Genomic DNA, 19,433 nt, shown 5'->3' with positions numbered 1-19,433 from the left:
AAGCAAGAGCAGAAAAGGGGTGATACTTACACCACTCAGCGTGCTTGTTTTCATCTGTGTTGTAACACATTTCATTTTTGCCGCCTCGCAAGTCACTTCAGATGCTGTGGATTGCACAGTATTACAGAACCTCCCCTCTGTATGACTCGGGCTCTTTAACTGGTAATTAAGCTAATTTCCTCCTCTTGCCTCAGTGACTTTTGGACTCAAAAGAGCAGAACAATCACAGGAAGCCCTTTGGAGGAAATATGGGCAAGCACAGGACAGCACTGGAAGTCCAGATTCCAGCAGTCCACACACAGTAGCACTGAACTGTCACAATTGTCCTCTTCCTCAAGGATCTATTGCTCATTTTATGGAATAGTACAAGAGCGGCATTTGGACATTTGTATTGAATCTACTACAGGTAAGAAATGAATATGGTTTTCTTTACCAGCATTTTAAACAGATTTCCGAAGCGATGCCTTTAGGCATGCTTTCCAGGTTAACAGATCCGATTAGATCGGGTACTCGTGGAGGGGCTCTTTTGCTAGTTTTACACCTTTTTTTTTTTTACATAAGATAATTAATTTCATATTTGTATTTTTGCTTGTATTTGCATCTGAGTTGTCAGATTAACTTAGTTGTTGATTAAATAGTCTTATCATCTTCAGGAACCCATACATTTTGAGGAACACAATTTCTTGAATGTTTATTCTCCCATATTTTGTCACACCACATCTGAGCTGGAAAGAAATTCTGAGCCAGGACACAACATGATCAGAAAATGCTCATGTCAAATGTAGTACCTATGTGCTGTGAGTGAACAGGACTGACTTCATCATTTCACTATGGCATGATCTGAGCAATCAGGGGTGAAACAACAAAAAGACTTAATAATTTAAGTGCTACTGTATATGATACTATTCGTTTGACTAAGTTACCTATGCTGCTCTTTTGGTGAAAAAGCACATACTGTAGACTAACTCCAAGACACGCAAAGTCACCAACTTTCTCCATCTGCTCAAATATTTTAATCTATTTTGTAATTTGTTGCTTTCATTGTTTCTACTGGCAGCTGTTTACTTACATATTTAATAAGCAGTCTTGCTCTTGAGCTGCTGAATAAATGTATTATCTTCAATTTCAGTGTGGGGTGTATTTTAAGGTTGAAGCTTCGTTGAACAGATTTCCTGTTGCCACACTGTAATTGAATGCTTACATTTCATGAACTATGTGCAGTAACTTGTGAAACACCACTTAACAATAGTCAATATGTTTGGCCTATGCACCTACATTTGTTTTTCTTATGCATAACAATTTTTCAGAATCATGACAATGCCATAGTAAACTGAAAAAGGAAAGGATTTTCTTTTTAGCTGCCAGATGTATACTGCATCACAAACAGGACTCTGCTCCACCTGAGTGCTTTCAGTTCTTTGGGTCAAACATTCCCCCAGTATGCATATAGAATATGCATGTCCATGAAAATGAAATAGCATGGAACTTTTAATCAATAAGAAATCAATCAACAAGTCAGTTCCAAAAGCTTACCTGGCACACTGCCGTATATTCATGCAGGAGGTCACAATTTGTGTTACATTTCTAACCATGGTAACTATTCCAGTCACTCAGTGGGAGTGAGTGGGTAGGTTGTTGCCAGCTGCTAATCCTATTTAATCTGCAAGCCACACACATTCTATGGGAATCTGATTTATTTATCTGATTGATTTATTCATGAGGCTGAGAAATACAGTACATCACATACACAGGCCAGACATTAGGTTTTAGTTGATGACAGAAGAATTCTCACCATAATTAAGAAAAAAACAAACAAATACCTGACCATGTGATCAGAAACACTCTCCAGGAGGCAGGCATGGATGTCAGTGACTAGTGTCCATAGAAGACTTCACAAACAGAACTACAGAAGTGACACTGCAAAATCCAAACAACTTGTTCAACGCAAAAACAAGATGGCCAGGTTACACCTTGGTAGGAAATACTTACATACATACATACATACAGTAACAGTCAAAAATTTGGACACACCTTGCCTTTTTCTGGATTTTTTGATTAATGTTTTATTTCCACTGTTTGTAATCAAGCAATTAATATGTGGTCAATGTGCAGATTCTCATATTTTATTAAATCAAGTTTTCATACATTTTGGTTGCACCATGTCGTAATTAAAGCACTTTTATACATAGCCCCCCATTTCAATGTTTGAGACAATTTAACAATGTCAAATAAAATAGTCATGTTTTGTATTTGGTTGCATATCTGTTCATATCCATTGCATAGCATGACTTCCTGATGTCTGTGACCTATCAACATCACCAGAGTCTGGATATCTTGTTCTCAGGTTGTCCTACAAGCAATACTATTACTCTTTGCATTTGAATGGATGTCTATGGGAATTGGGGGGTGGGTCTAGATTCGGCTGTAAATTATGCTGATACAGTATAGAACACATTTGTTGGCTAAATGACTTTATGTCATCAAGGGTCCAAGGTATCAGATGAGCCTCAAACCATCCTGCTGCTGCCAGATATGCTGTAGATACTACAAGGGACAATTATCCGGATTAATTTTCCTGTTGAAGTTAGTGGAAGAATTGTTCAGGAGAATCAACCCTTGAAGTATCTACTGCATAGCTGGAAGCAGCACGGTTGTTTGAGGCAGGTTTGATACCTAGGACCCTTGATGACATAAAGCCTATGTATAAAAAGTGCTGTAATTACGACAAGGTGCAAACAAAATGTATAAAAACATGATTTAATAAAATATGAGAATATTCACTTTGACCACATATGAATTGCTTGATTAGAAACAGTGGAAATAAAACATTTATCAAAAAATCCAGAAAAGGGCAAGGTGTGTCCAAACTTTTGACTGGTACTGTAAAAGAGTGTAGAGTTCTGGAAGAGTGCATTATGAGAGATGAGACATGCTTCCACCGATACTGGCTAATTAATTTTCTTCATTGATGATGTAACTGTCGATACAGACTTTGAATTGTTTGATGACTAATCTAAAATTGTGTAGTACAGAGGCAAATCAAGAAAAAAATATGCCTTTGTCCCAAGACTTATGGAGCTGACTTTATATACAGTATACTCTAGATATACTGTACTGTATGTTCCATATATACAGTACTGTGCAGAAGTCTTACTAGCACACTAGACTTTATTAGGTACATGTTTATTTTTTCGTGTGTGTTAGTATAACACATTTGAGATTTCCAAATATTCATTTTCTAAAAAATTTAATTTTACAGAGACATTATTGTATTTAATTAAAAAAGGAACATATCACTGTAAGCAATTGACTACTTTTTACAAAAATAACTTGATCAAGGCTGTCTGAGATCAGAAGCAAGGAGCCAACCAAAGTCTGCAGAAGAACAGTGGCAAGTTCTCCAACATGCTTGGAACAACCTCCCTGCTGATTGTCTTATAGAACTGCAGGACAGCGTTGGCTATCTCAGAGAAGTGATTCAGTTTTAACGCCGAAGGGTGGTCACAAAAAAATATTGATTTGATTCAGTTTTTAACTATTCTGTCAAATTACCCAAATGTAATGTAAAATGTATAGTACGTTAATTTAGGACCTTTCATTGAATTATTTATTTATATAAGAATCTTATCTGTAGGGAATGTTATACAGGTGCCTGAGACTTTTGCACAGTACTGTACGTACACCGTATAATCAACCAATCCAATTGTTTCAGAAGATGCTTTGAAGTGAGCAGATTACCCAACATATAATTTTCTCAGAAATACTATGGAAGTTTCCTCTGTAGTTCTGGAGATAAGGAAAATCAGCATGTTCATTTATTATGGTTTAACACCATTTTTATCCAATTCATCCGAGGTATATCCGCCAACGAACACATCCCACATTACCTTTGAGGTCTTCTGTAGCAGGATCAAAGAGCAAATGTTTAAAAGCATGACACACTTCAAAAGGTTTATGAAATAATTGGAAACAAAAACAGATGTGCGCAGGCAGGTACACATGCAAAAAAAGAGTTTGTGCAAGCATAAAAGGCATTCTACAGTATAATCATGGTTCTTCTAGTGTCTCACAAACAATTCTGATTAAATATGCACAAAAACCATATCCAATAGAGTTCCATAATATGTAAATCATGCCATTACATGAGTAACAATTAGAAATTGAATTGGATTAAAGATTTTATTTTGCCGATTATTTTAAATATAGAAATATGTCATATTTTTTATATGATCATTGCTGATAAATGTGGGTCAGGAGAATTTTAGGATATTAATTTTAAAATATTTCCCATTTATTTAAAAAAGTGAGATGGCAGGCTTAGATTTACAATCAAATGTGTTGAGGTTACTTTCTGAAATTGAACCCTGATATTGGCCACAATATACTTGGGTAGTTTGCTAATATCAATAATGTTTGCGATGATGATTGGTGTATTTGTGTTTTATTTGTTACAAAATGAACAGCTCAGCCTATCCAGCTGGTCTACTAGTAGAATAATAATGAATACATAAAAGTAATATAATTAAATTAAGGGCAGCTAGTGACCTTTTTTGGCAATATTAGATTACTGAAATCGTGGCTTAATGATTGTAACTTCTCCCACAGAGAATGCGGCAGTCTGTGGTGAAGCAGGTGATGGGACAAGCAATGTGGGCAGAGTTATGTGTCTTCGCTGTCCTTATTGGCTTAGTTACCACAGAAAGCACAGCCAACAGAGGGACACCTAAACACAACGCAATACAGCAGAGACATAAAAGAGATTGGCAGTGGAACTTTCTCTTTTTGGAAGAGGAGAAATCCAACCCCCCACATTATGTAGGAAAGGTAATTATCTTATACTAGTTGCATCAAAGCACAGGGAAAGTTGTGCTTCATTCTCAACCTAAATACATATTGTGCATCTTTGAAAATCCTACAAGTACACTACTACTAGTAGGATCATATTTCATATTTAGACTTTACATCCTGGTCTTCAATGGTCAGCAAAGTTGAGATCAGACTTTAGCATAAGTAACTGGATTTTGTAAAATGGAAGTATAATAAGCATGACTTTCTCTTGTGAATCAGCCCTGCTTTACAGATAATATGCATGTATTTCATGGCCATGTAATACTTTGTAATCGTATATGGCAGGCACATACATTTCTGTTTGTTTTATATGCGTTATTTATATTCAAATGGCTGGTCTAGGAAAGATATGAAGCTTATTTTGCTCAATGCTTTATCTGTTTGTTTTAGTTTATTGTATCAATCATAAGTATACATGTTGTGCAATTAACCCAGGACCTATGAAACTATACAAAAGTGCGTTAGAATTACTGATAAAAGACAACTGTAACTTCTTTACTTTCTTTTAAGCTAAAATCAACAATGGCCAGTGATCAGACAAAGTTTGTCATAAAAGGAGACGGTGCCAACTCAATTTTTCAAGTCTCTAGCCAAGGAGACATTTATGCCATGAAGAAGCTGGACCGGGAAGTAAAGAGTACATACTACCTTACAGCTCATCTTCTGGATATCACCACCAACAAATCAGTGGAAGCTGCAGAACCATTTAATATCAAAATTATTGACCTGAATGACAACAATCCTGTGTTTCCATCAAGCTACAACGGATCTATCCTTGAGAGATCTGCCACAGGTACAGTGATGAAAAATAGTTTACATTGCTTATGTGATATAATACCAGCAGTCATATCATCTATAGTACAGTATATGGGAAAATACAATTTAATGTACTGGCATCATCTATTTCTTGTCCTTTATACTGTATGTTCCACAGGAACACATGTGCTGACAGTGACTGCTACTGATGCAGATGATCCAACTACTGCCAATGGACAAGTTGAATACAAATTGCTAAATGAAAATGATATCTTTGAAATTGATAACAGTGGTAAGATATTCTCAATAATAAGAAACTGGGCATGGTTTATTCAGTAAGTGCAAATATTGAGATACATATTTTTGGTATTCAATGTTTAATACTGTAATTTTCTGTAGCATTCCTATACATACTTCATTTGAAAGATTAATGATGTCTTCATTTGTTCTCAGGGAAAATTACAACAAAAATTGACTTCCTAGACCGGGAGAAGCAAAATGCATACATAGTCGTGGTTCATGCCAAGGATATGCCAGGCATGAAAACTGGAGGCAGTGTGACCACCACAGTCACCATCACCATGAGCGACATTAATGATAACATGGCCACCTTTAAGAAAAGTAAGACCTCCTCCATAAGTATCGTCATCTGTCTTTGACTTTGTATTTATTTTGAGTTGTGTCTTTTTACAGAGATGTACAGTTTTGATGTCAGAGAAGATGAGGAGGAGGATTTTAAAATTGGTACAGTGGAAACCGAGGACAAGGATGAGGAGCAGAACAAAGATCCAGTGTACAGCATAGTGGCCGATTACACCACAGAGCCCAAATTCACCAGTGTGTTTAAGATAGAAAGAAACCCATGGAAAGATGGAGTCCTCACTTTAAAACAGGTATCCTTGCTCATGGCCTGTCTAATGACTAGTTCTGATTAAAGCTACTGAGATGATTACACAAGAGGACATGAACACATACATATCTTTCAAGGACTTAAAAAGCATGACTGAAAAAAAAGATCCAGTTAAGTCTTCCATTTGTTAAGGGAAAAAACATAAAACCCATAAACCCTTCAATAATGTTGACATTGGGCTTTTGTCAAATTACGATATTTGCGACTTGCCTGCCCATTTCTTTACAGAAACTGGATTTTGAAAGCAGGAAGGTGTATACCTTTGATGTTCAGGTGCATGAGGACAATCTCCAAAGACCTCCTGATGACCAGGGTGCATATGCGGACACCAAGGCTAAGGTTATCATAAATGTGCTGAATGTTGATGAGCCACCTGTATTCAGCAAAAAGGCTTACACCTTCAGTCTTCGGGAAGATGCCAAAGCCTCCACTAAGATTGGAGGTGTCTTGGCCAGAGACCCAGATGCAGCCCAGCACATGATACGGTACAGTTTCTAATGTTTTCACATTCCTTAAAACACAATTCTGCTTTACACTCAAGCATAGTGTCGCATCCACAATATAATATTTTAGCAAACTTGTTGAAAAAATTTAGTTTCAAACAATGAGATTTAGTATGAGAAAATAAAACACATGAAGCTGTTCGTATTACGTAACACAAAAAACTGAAAGAAGTGCTGATTGGATATAGGGACGACAAGTGATGATTGTTACAGCAGGTAGAACAATCTTCCTTGACAAAAGCTACCTCTAAATACTAAATATATTCTAAAAGTGCTGCACCAAGGAAGAAAAACCAAGGCAGGCTATCTCCGGGTGAAGAAAAGGATAAAATGTCTTTTTTATCCTTTTCTTCCTTGGTGCTGTACTTTTTTAGTTCATTTGTTTCTTCTTCGAGGCACCTTTTCTCAAGGAATAATTCTTTGTTTTCAGCAACAGTTTGAATATTTACCCAATTGAATCCTTTCTTATCTATAGCACTCAAGATCAATTCAGCCTCATATTAATATTTAATTAATACATCTCTTTCATAGATACTCCATAGACGACCCAAGATGTCCAGTAAAGATTGACCCAAAGACTGGTGACATGTACACGGACAGGACACTGGACCGGGAACTCATCGCCTTCCACTCATTCTACGTGACTGCTGAGGAGCACACACCCAAAGGCACTGAAATGTGACCTCACCCTTTCCCATGGCACATTTCCCAGCATAACCTTGATCCTTTTTCCTCTGAACATACAGTAGAATCATACAGTCACAATCATTAACCAAGCTGAACAGAACAAAAAAGCTTAACCAGTCTATTGTTGACCACACATCAGGTTACCTCACAACTGACATGTAATGTACATATAGCTTTTAAATGATTTTAACTTTTGTGGAAAAAGTCAAGAAATCTACAAGTTAGATATGTACAAAACATTGGGAGTGTTTTTGGCATGGGACACACGTCTTTTTATTTTTTATTTATTACTTTATTTATTTTATTTAAGCAGTCTTTAACCAATGTGAGTAACAGGTATTGTGTAAATGGTTTAAATCTAAACAAAAAATGTTTATGCTCATTATTTTTATGAATATTTTGAAAAACATGAATTCAGCTAGGGCTAAAGAGTGTTATAGGTCAACTTAATATAGCTTACTATCCAGAGTGATAATAAAAGTAATGTATATTGTCTTTTTCCCTCCCCTAGCACTGAAATCTTATGTGAATGTAAGCCTTGTGGTTCTTGATTTCAATGACAATGCTCCAGAGCTGACAGACATCCAAGACCTCTTTGCGTGTGAGGATGATGGACCTGGCATGGTACAGTAACAGTATTTAGTATTTATACAACAACTGCCATGGTTCAAATTTTTTTCCTGAGATTCATTTCACAATATAAATAATATATATGCCCCTTCTCTTACAGGTAATCGGAACCATAGGGGCATCAGACAAAGATGATCATCCGCAGAGATTCATATTTTCTCTTGCAAACCCAAGCCCACATTTCTCACTCATCAGTGAAGGCAGTAAGTGATATTGTAATTTCAAACACTGACATGACAGTCCATGAACAATGCCCACACCAGATAATCCCAGACCTCTTCAAAGGTGTTGTTACTCTTTAAAACTAATCTACATGTGGGAAATACAGTACAGTGTATTTCAAACTATTTACAATTCTCTAAGGTACACTATGCTTTAGTTGTCTAAGGAAATCAGCTGGTTGGTTGATCCAGACATATTGCTGAACTTTTTTATATTGCAACCACTGTTCTTCTGCAGACTTTGGCTGTCTCAATTGCTTCTGACTTGTAAAGTAAAGTAATTGCAGAGAGCTTTGATCAAGTTTTTATCTGAAAGGTCTTTTCAGATAAAGACCTTTATTCTGGTTGAGATGTCAGTTTATGGTAAAAGATGACAAAGTATTACAGGTATATTTCTGAACATTTGTCCTAAAACACATCATTTTTACCTGTCATTAGAACCTTAAAATAGTTCATTGCTTTACACTCCATCAACATGCTATTGGCCTGATAGTGTCCCATAATTTCCAATGGCTAGGGACACATGTGGCAGGTTTTAGAAAAATTCTGGTACAATGGATTTGAGAAATGTTTCATATTTAACATCGTATTTCTGTTCTTTAAGATCTCTCCTATCTGAAAAACATCAGTTTATCCATTACCAACCAAATTCCTGCTTAGGCCCAAATCTCTGGGGAGTGATTTGTGGCACTCTTTCCGTCTTCAAAGTGGGAAGAGGGCAGGAACTGCTGCTCCACACACTTCTGTTAAAATGTGATAGTGCTCATGCCAATCAAAAGGGGGGCTGGAGCACATTAACAATCAGGTTGCTGGTCAGATTTATTATCTTATCATGATTTTTTTTACGGTAAAATTTGTTATTTTCTACTGACACACTAATGCAGAAAACAAAAAATAAATATCTAAGACCAAATTTGTATTCTAAATCTAGGTTGCCCAAGGCTTTTGCAGAGAACTGTAAGATGTCTGTATACATATTTGATGTGCAGGAATACATTACTCTGTGGTAAGAATTGACTGGGGAAAAGGAGGCTGTAATCATACAGGCACCAAAGGTTGCTCCCTGTCAGCCAGGCAGCGTGTGTGGTATCATCCAATGTGACAGGGGCCAAGGCAAGGTACATTCTCCAGATCTCCAGAACAAGCTTATGGCAGGATGTTATCTGCATAGCTACATGTAGGCTGTGGGCTGCTTTGCATAAGGCGGTGAAACACTATTGTAGAGCAGCACTGTGTGTGCCAAAGTACTGCACATAAGTACGTTACATAGGTGGACAAGATACAAGCATATTTTGAAAGCCCACACATACTGAACAGTGAAAAAGCTGCTGGTGGGATATGTGTTGAGCTCAACTCCCAGGTGAACTGGAACCAGGAACAAAGTCTAGTTTCCATGAGGTATTTTTAGGTCCAAATTTGTAACTTTAAATAACAAAGTGGCTTGACAAGAAACTGAAAAAGTTTGGAAATTGCGCCCAGAAGTTATAATGGTTGTGTCCAGATCTGGTCCAAAGAAGAAAATTCTATAAGCAAATATAATATTTCACTCCAATATCAGGTCAGTTCTATATAAAACAGCTGCATTAAAATTGTCTATAAACTTATCTTTACACACAAATGCACAGACACACACAAATGCATGTCAAGTCATGTCATGTCAATTTCAAATGCATGTCAAGCTCCAGTCAGGCTACTGAAGATGGATTAAATGATAATTACAAGGTAAACTACTCACGCTTTGTTTGTGAAAAATAAGGTATAAAATAACTTTTTTTCATGTCATCCAAACCAAAAAACAACAGTGAGAATCTGTTGTACATTTCCATTAAACATTTTGCTGTGTGTTTTGCCTTCACTAGGTAGTACTGCCAACATCACAGTGACACAGGGAGGCTTTCACCTGGATGACAGGCGGGAGAACTTAATGGAGATTGTGCTGGAGGATAGTGGCTCCCCTGCTCTCAGCAGCACCACCACTGTCACCATCCGTGTGTGCAGCTGCGGCAGAGACAGGAAGCACTATTACTGCAAGCCCGCGTCCCCTCAGGCCGGTGTCAGCACAAGTGCCCTCGTTGTCATTCTCCTCTGCATCCTCGCCGTACTGGGTGGGTTCAAATGCTGGCACCAGACACACGTCACAGCAAATTTCTCTTCTGTTGTCAGTCATTGGTCACAAGTGATTGGTTTAAACTGCATATGATTAATTGTTTTAGTGATGCACAGGAGAAGTTTGTTTCTGCAGCTTGGATGAGCAAAAAGAAAATCCCCTGAGAACAATGGCATTTATTTATTGCCTTCAATAGAAGCCCCTCATGTGCACATGAATTACATAACACTCACTCAAAACAAACAACAAATACTCTGAAATACCCCTTTGCTGTGCGCAGTGTATACATTATATCAATCTGGTGATTGTGCCTATTACACTTCAATAATAATAATCATAATCTTAATAATAATAATTTTGTTATTTAGCTGATGTTTTTATCCAAAGCAACATATAGTTGATTATACTAAGCAAGGGGCAATCCACCCTGGAGCAATGTGGAGTTAATTCAATTTTTTGATTGCCAGAAATACCAGATTTGCAAATAACTGACCTGGAAAAGAATGGTATGAACTGAAACTAGGGACCGCTTCTATTCCCTTACAAATATAGAAAAGTTTGAACACTTTATAGAACATGCATAGCAAGTATGTTGAATTTCAATGACATATACTGGATGAACTATATATATTTCTCTTCAAAAAGTAAAACTCTACAAAGCTCTAAAATTAAAGCATATGAAACAGAAGCTGAAAAAAGCGAGTCCTGAAATGTTAGGGCTGCTTTCTAAAGTTCTCTTTAAAATGAGCAACCAGTTTAGACCCAAGCAATCAGTGGAGGCGTGCGGTGTACTTCAAATTTAATACTTAAACAACCAACTCTAGACCACCATGGCTCTCCAGGAGTAGGGTTGCCCACCCCTGATGTTAATGATGAAAACGGATGATTCTAAAATTCTAAACTATTTTTGTCTCTTAACATAGTCTTCCTGATAGCCATCATGTTGAACAAGCGGTGCCAGAAGGACGATCTGGCCACCATGGGAAGGAGCTCCGGAGAGATCTACGAGCAGCTAGTGGCTTACGATGAGGAGGGCGGCGGGGAGATGGACACTAACGGCTACGACGTGGCCCTCCTGACCTCAGCAAGGAATGAGGGCAGGCTGCAGCAGGTGCCCGCTCTGTACGCTGCTGTCAGGAGGCCCCTGGCAGACAGGGGCCACGTGGCCGCCATGATTGAGGCAAAGAAGGAGGCGGCCGACCTCGACAGAGACGGAAGCCCGTATGACACCCTGCACATCTACGGTTACGAGGGGCCCGGATCATTCACCAGCAGCCTGAGCTCCCTGGAGACGTCCTCTTCCTGCGCCTCCAGCCTAGACTACGACGTGCTCAGCGAATGGGGCCCGCGTTTCCAGACCCTGGCGGAGCTGTACAGGCCAGACAGCGCCGAAAATTAATTACTATCAATACCAAGCTCAGAGCCAGCAGGCAGCCTTCGATTAAACTGAACTTCCATTTTGTTTGTCACGCTACCGCAGACCTTCTTCACCGACTTTTCATGGAATACCCTTAAAATGTCTCTCGCTGACTGTCCCAGGTTCTGACATTCTGGATATTCAAGGCTTTCACCTTGCCAGTGCCTTGTGCACTCTATTGTTGTAGGGTTTTGTTCCTTTGTACTATATTTGTCCCAGTCATATTTTTTTCAAGTCTCGTTACTTTTCTGAAAAGTGTTATACATATTGTTACACAAAATACACCCAAAGGGCATTACTGTTATTTAGGTCCTGATTAAACAGTGACACAAATCACAGTAAATGGCACATATCTCAAGCAATGGCTCATTGGCATGAAACTTTCACAGCACAAAGGTTTCTGAAAAGCAGATCATTCTTCAGTTATTTTGGAAGGCCAATAGTATGTTGATGGAGTGTAAAAAAGCAATGAACTAGGTTTTTAAGAATGCTGCTGGGTGGCTCATTCGGTTAAGTCTGTGCTGTGGCGCAAGGAACAGCCTCACAGTCTTGGATTGAATCCAGATGTCAGTACCAACTGTGGCTGGTAGCTCCATAGGGTGATGTGCAATGGCAATTTGTGATTGCGTCTCCCAGTGTATGAGAGGGCTCAGTCAGTTAAGATAGCGTGGAAAGAAGCAGGCTGGTGACTGGCTGAGAACTGGGGCTGTCCACACACTGAATCAACGGTGAACATGGTTGTAGTTGCATACAAATGGACCTTCCAAATTATTGTAGGACGGGAATAGGACATGTTAAATTGGATGTGGCTGCAGTAGCAGATAATTGGACATTTCAAAATAAAGATGGAAATTGGACATAATTATTCAACCTCAGAATAGACACCAAATTTATAATAAAAAACAAAATGTAAAGATTATGTTATGGTCAATCTGTTGCTCTTTAGCGAAAAAATATGTGTAAAAATATGTATTTTCTTCTTCTTTTTTCAATTGTGAAAAAAGTGTGTTTTGAGTATTTATAAATGAAGACGTATTACTGCTAATAACCGTATGCAGCATTGTATGTAAATATCTGGTACTGGCCAAGTATATTCTCTTTTTAACTAGGAAAATATTGAGTCATTCAGGGATTGACATTGACATTGACATTCACTCCTTGTTTAATTTGGCAGGACTCAAGAACACATAGTACATTCAATAGACCATCAAGTAGCACAAATCGGAAAAATAAACCTTTTATATCACAACTCCTGAACCAAGACAATAACTGCAATGACATTTGTAAATGATTACTGATATTTCAGTGAACCAATACACAATTTCACAAAGAAATTGACTGCATTAAAACAAACATATATCCACAATTGCAGCTGCATAGACAATGTATTGACATAGATTCATAATTATGGGTCACCCTGACCGAAACAAATAATTGCATCTTAGCTTCACTCCATTTGTTTTTCCCCCCAACAATTTTGTTCTACTAGTCCTGGTCCCATAAAACACAGATACAATGTGAGGAAGTCAGCCCACGATTTTCCTGTTCACATTCCTGAAGGGTTGGACTCCCACCCTAGACACAGCTCACAATATCTAAACAAAACAGAATAGACTTCCTCCACATGCGTTGAGGAAGACCATTCCCTGTTTGGCTGTCATTTGACTGCAAAAACACTTAGTGGCTCTATTTCCATCTCTGCATCTGGGGAAAAAGCTGCAGTCTGTAGAATATAATGAAGTTTAATCTTTTGCATCATGAAGAACAATTAATCAGCAACTAGTGTCCACCAAAAAGCTTTTCCTGGCATACTGTAACAGAGGTTTTTTTACTCTACTTCATCATGTCATTTTGTATCAAGTCCATGTATTTTTCATCTTTCATATATTTTTATTGTAGACACCCGTGTAGTTTCAAATCTGCATTACTTTTTCTTTGGGGTCAAATCATTGAGGTCATGTCTTTTCAATCCAATTATGGAATTACCTGAAAGACTTTTTTTTGTATTTTGTATTTTTTGTACAATCAGAATGATATTTGCATTATACTGTCACTAAATGCACATGCAAGCAGGGGTGCTGTAAAGAGGGGGTGGGTTAGGATGATTCCAAGGGCCCTGACTGACAGGGGCCCTCAAAAAATATTACAACATGGTAACATCTAGTGATGGGGCCCAAAGTGAGATCCTTTCATGGGGCCCAAAATCCCTGGTGCAAGACACAAAATGTCTTAATAACAATAACTGCTTTTTTCAAATAAGTTGTTGTTTGTCCCAAATATGTGTAAATGCTTTTTTACTGTTCAGAACAGAGGATATCGTTTTATCATATTCATATGCCCCATGACTATGTATTCACTGTAAATGGCTCTTGACTTTAGTCTATGTTTCCCGTGAAAAATAACAGTACACACCACAGAATGTGCATGCAGATATTTATGTTCACTGTATGTACTGTACATGCCAATAGGTGTCAGTATTTGGCAACTGAAGTGAAAGGAAACGTCCACAAAATAATGCATCTCAAAAAATGTACTTCAGAGAAGTGAGGTCAGGAAAGCTGTCATATATCCACTGTGTAAGATCACTGACATTGCTTTACCATGGGGCTCAATGTTAAAATATATATTTTTTCAGAAAACATTCAGTAAATTCAATAGGTCATTACAGGGTAAATAATTGCTGATTGTTTTAGTTTCTTGGTTAGCAATCAAAATGTGCCTTTGTGAGTATATGTGCAGAATATGCCCTGTTTGTATTGTATATGACAATATGTATTGTAGATGATACTGCCGAATACTCACAGACAATTTTATATGACTATAAAATTTGTCATAGTCTTCTTCTGATGAAGAGGAATATACTGTAAGCCTAATTTCATGGCTAAAAAAACTAAACTTATCTGACCCACACTCGTCTGACCAGGGATGGATCTAGATTTATTTTTTGTGCAGGGAAAAAAATATGAGAAAGCTCCTCCAAGCTCCACAGCTGACTGTAATACACTCTGTGTTAAAACAAATTATTAATCTATACAGAAACATTTTTCTGATAACAAAATTGGGATTAATGAAATGGTTGACTCCAAAAGGTTTGTGCCCTGGAGGATAGATTGTCTATCTCTCCGACAGCCATGCCAGCATTGATGAACCCTGCTGAGGAGGTGCCAGCCCACAGAAGAAACAGACTGTCGAGATAATGAGACACACTAATCGAGGCACACAGGAGGATATTCCATAATCATGCCGCATTTCATGGCACGTTCTCAATGAACTTTCACCAGAGACGTCCAAAAGCACTGGAGCAAAGCTGTTCTGAAAAGAACATGTCCTCTGACACTTTCCATTCTCAAAACCCACTAGTAACTAAAAACTAAATTTTGTGCCCACCATTTCAAACCTGATATCAGAGCAGCCAAAAGAGCAAAGCTGCAAAAACTTGTGTGATGTGTGCCATAATGCAATATACATTAATATACTGTACATTAATTGTTATTATTAATGGTTATATTGTGTAATGGACTGGGAAATGGGTTTTGCTACTGGGTGGGGCACTACTGTTGCACCCTGAATTGCCTTAGTGAACTGTACACTTGGATTTTTGTGAAGATGTAATCTGTGTTGATACGGATACGAGTGATTGCCAAAAGCAAAAATGTACTGTGAAACAAAAAGACAGGGCATTGGACCAGCTCATATGTAAACACTTTTGCTTGCACATTATATCCTCCAAGCCAAATTTACAGAGGGAGTATGTTAACCTGAGAAGAGAGAAATAAACAGAAATCCAATCTAAGATGTGATATTAATGTGCCTGTTCGTCAATGAGGAAAGAGTGTGACTGCGAAATGGTTCTTTTGGCATTGGACATTCAATCTGGAAGAGCAAATAATTTCAATCGCAGACACTTATTTAGAGAAACGTAGTGAAGAACAACAGAGAGCCTCAGGAATACAAAGATGTCATTGTGATGTCACCAAGAAGGCATAGATTCACAATTATAATAAATAAAGAAACCCCAAAAATGTATATTGTTGTCAAAAGCAAATATCAGTTGACGGCTAACTTATCTTTACACAGCTATAGCTACAAAATTGTAATCCCAAAAGAAAGCCCAAAAAGTAAGAAAGAGGACAGCTGGAGAGGGTCAGGGAAGCTATGGTGAAGAAGCCATGTAGTGGTGCCCACAGTGGAAGGTTACTCTCACCACCAGGGGGCAGAACAAGAAAAAGTAAAATAATAGAGAATAAAATGCCATCATGTAGTGCTGTAATTACAGAACAAATCTACTTCAAAAACAAAAATCATTATTGGAGAATAGTGCAGTGTGATTGATTAAAGCATATGCAGTGTATTAAAGCATATATGGACTGTAGAGAAACATACAGATCTTTTGATGCATCTTGTCACAGTAGGCCTTGACAGGACACAGCGTTTCTACACCTGCTAAAGGTACCCAATACCCCAGTTCTCCCACTATATTAATGCCCCATTATATAGAGAATAACAAAAAATATTGATTATACCATCTAAGTGTAATTATCAGAGGCATTTTGACAGTATTGGTGTTATACCTAGCAGCCATTGAGAGTAATGCCCCAAGCAGGCAACACAAAGCTACTGCTGCAATTTGTGTGGTTCATCTCACCAAAAAGAAAATGTGTGCCTTTGATAGCGACATTCATCTTGGGTGGCTGCTTTTCATCTCAGAATATATTCCATGTACTGGTAGGAATATTACATCAAGATGAGCACACGGGTCAGAATGCCCAGAGGGTTTTAATTCGGTTGTTTGTTTATGGAAGGAAATTTCTGTGAATCTGAAAGAATGGATGACAGCACTGAAATAGAGTTGCAGTCTGACTGATATGCCCTTTCTCTCTGTGTACTCCTAAGTATGATCCGTGCCTTCCACTCTGGTGCCCTCACAGGAAGTGGAAAGAAAGTGGCCATCAATCAGGCTGCTGAGGCATACACCCACTCATCAATACACACACACACACACACACACACACACACACACACACACACACACACACACACACAAACGCACACACACACACAAATACACACAGAGAAAAAAGAGAGCACAAGAGAGAGCACAAGAAAGAAAGCCATGCTCTCTCTGAGTGTGTTTATAATGCCTTCATATTAATATATTCATTTTAATAGGATTTGTAAAAAAAAAACTGATCCACAAAATCTTGGTTATAGACGACAATGGGTGTATATGTGAACTTGTTGTTTTCCTACTCCCGGCATAACTATGGTGCACAATTCTCTTTTTTGTATATCCCCCCTAATATTAAATCCAAATTTGAATAAATTCAAATATCACTGGTTTCGCACTTTTGTGAATTAATATGGGTGATTACAGCACACACAAACTGTGAAGAAAAGACTCATATTAATTAAACCACCACTGTAGTCCTACATGTAAACACAGTGGCAGGAGGGAGGGGGGGGGGGGGGGGTGTTCTAGTCTCATCTCTGGTGACCAGATCCCAGACTGTACATCCATAGTGAAGAAGACTGTCCTGAATACAACCAGTTGTTATGTCAGATGGGTTTAAGTGAATGTCAAGGAAGTTTGCTTGAATGAGCACACTGAAAAGGCTCAGGGCTTTGAGGAGCAGAAAGTGCAGTTGTTAATTACATTGCGTTCGCTAGAACGGTTCACAGCCCTGAGTTGTGTTTTTGAAAACTGGCATTTTCTTGTTGAGAATTGAAACATTGATGAGGAAATAAAATCAAAAAGATTGTGGCATGTAAGGAAGAGCTAACAGAAACGTGTAGCCAGCTAAACAACAATGGTATCCCGATATATTGGTTGCTTAGTGATGTTATTTAATTCCCTTTCTTCGGGGAAAATAGAGTGATGCCTATGTCACCTGAGGCACAGATGGGATACCTGATGAATGAATCCATAAACAGGCACCATCAACAGAAAGAGCAGGGACCCATTAACCACATAACCATCAATATGGTTACATAAGACTGCAGTTCCTGCTTAAAAGCCACCTCGGTTCATTCTCTAAAAACAAAGCTACCAAACCAAATCAGGTTTACATTACTATTACTATTTTAAATGTATAATAATAATAATAATAATAATAATAATAATAATAATAATAATAATAATAATGATCATAGTACGATGTCATATTCACCGAAGTAAAAACAGTTTAAAAATATGCTTTTTAATTCTCGAAATCAACACTTATAAAATGGCATGATCGAATAAAAATGTAGAGTAGCCCTGCACTTGTCCAGATTAGCTAATGTTGCAAAATACCGCGTGCGTGACGAAACATTTTGCCGAATTGTTAATACCCTACTGATTTTCCAGCAGCCAAGCAAGAAAAGCCCATTGATCTATAGCGTAGCCTTGTTATCATTAGCTGTCACATCAAAATGAACCAACACCTGTCTTTGGCAGAACTACTATCATGATTCGGATCATTTAAATGCCCCTTTTAATAGTAAATGGTAAATGGTCTGCATTTATATAGCGATTAATCGAATCTGATTAGCGTGGAACATTGCAATAGTCATGAATGGAACTTAAGTAAAGAAATGGGAGATGGGGTATTACAATAGCCTACATCTGTTCCTGCCCCCACCCCAAAAATGTAGTTTCCGTTATTTTATCGACTTGTGTACGAAAACCTGCAGCGTTCAGGCATTATTTCTGTTTTTAATTAATATATTGTTTTCACTATCTGCGGGATTTGAGAAAACTGGTTATGTGATCAGGCGATGCTCAAGAGTATAGGGATATTAAGCAGCCTATAGTATACGTTCGTTATAACGTACAAGAAACAATAAAAGCATTTAGCTAAACAGGAAATTAAACGATGTGACATGACCTCATCAGACCTTCAGCAGAGATGATACAAAATGTTATCCTTTCGAGGTTATGTCTACAAAGAACTGCAGTGATTCACTTGCAGGTGGCAGCAGTAGCTATAATGTAGCCAACGGAAGAGAACTGGAGACGCTGAAGGTGTTCTTCGAGCTGCAGCAGTGGCCAAACACATCACTGGTCTCAGGTTGTGTTTTCGTGTCCTTTTTCGTAAGGAGTGAACTGAATGGTTTTCGTTGGATGAAACGGATTTGATTTTAATATCGAAAGCTGAAGGACAAACGCACATCTCCATCGTATGGGGATATTACTAGTCTCCTGGGGTAAGTAGGCTAGCTAGTTTTTCTGTGTTTGGCATGAGGATCTGAGCAGGGAAGTTGTACTGTAGCTGGCATAGTAATTACATTACCTTGCTATCAGCTGTAATATTAAAAGCAAGCGGTGCGTAAAGAAATTGCCTAGGCTGCCCTTACGCTAACCTAGTTTCATTTC

General features: G+C 38.1%; 1 protein-coding gene across 1 annotated transcript; it reads left to right on the top strand.

Annotated features, from left to right (window-relative positions):
* Nucleotides 1–290: 290 nt before the first annotated feature.
* On the top strand, nt 291–15,879 carry LOC133110999 (cadherin-5-like). The gene is made up of 12 exons (XM_061221128.1): nt 291–406; nt 4,606–4,824; nt 5,359–5,641; nt 5,783–5,896; nt 6,058–6,225; nt 6,298–6,497; nt 6,743–6,999; nt 7,549–7,685; nt 8,216–8,328; nt 8,435–8,537; nt 10,415–10,660; nt 11,586–15,879. Exons 2-12 carry the CDS (start codon nt 4,609–4,611, stop codon nt 12,059–12,061), a joined length of 2,313 nt encoding a protein of 770 aa, XP_061077112.1. The 5' UTR covers nt 291–406; nt 4,606–4,608; the 3' UTR covers nt 12,062–15,879.
* The last annotated feature ends 3,554 nt before the right edge of the window (nt 15,880–19,433 follow it).

The sequence above is a fragment of the Conger conger genome, chromosome 15 (genome assembly GCF_963514075.1).
Source record: "Conger conger chromosome 15, fConCon1.1, whole genome shotgun sequence".
Taxonomy (NCBI): Eukaryota; Metazoa; Chordata; class Actinopteri; order Anguilliformes; family Congridae; genus Conger; species Conger conger.
This window is presented reverse-complemented; position numbering and strand designations above follow the sequence as displayed.

What these genes read in the sequence shown, in the direction of transcription:
- LOC133110999 (XM_061221128.1), top strand. Translation starts at nt 4,609, where the DNA reads ATGCGGCAGTCTGTGGTGAAGCAGGTGATGGGACAAGCAATGTGGGCA. An exon ending in GAGTCCTCACTTTAAAACAG is followed by an intron (nt 6,498 to 6,742) that starts GTATCCTTGCTC and finishes ATTTCTTTACAG; the next exon opens with AAACTGGATTTTGAAAGCAG. An exon ending in CTCACTCATCAGTGAAGGCA is followed by an intron (nt 8,538 to 10,414) that starts GTAAGTGATATT and finishes TGCCTTCACTAG; the next exon opens with GTAGTACTGCCAACATCACA.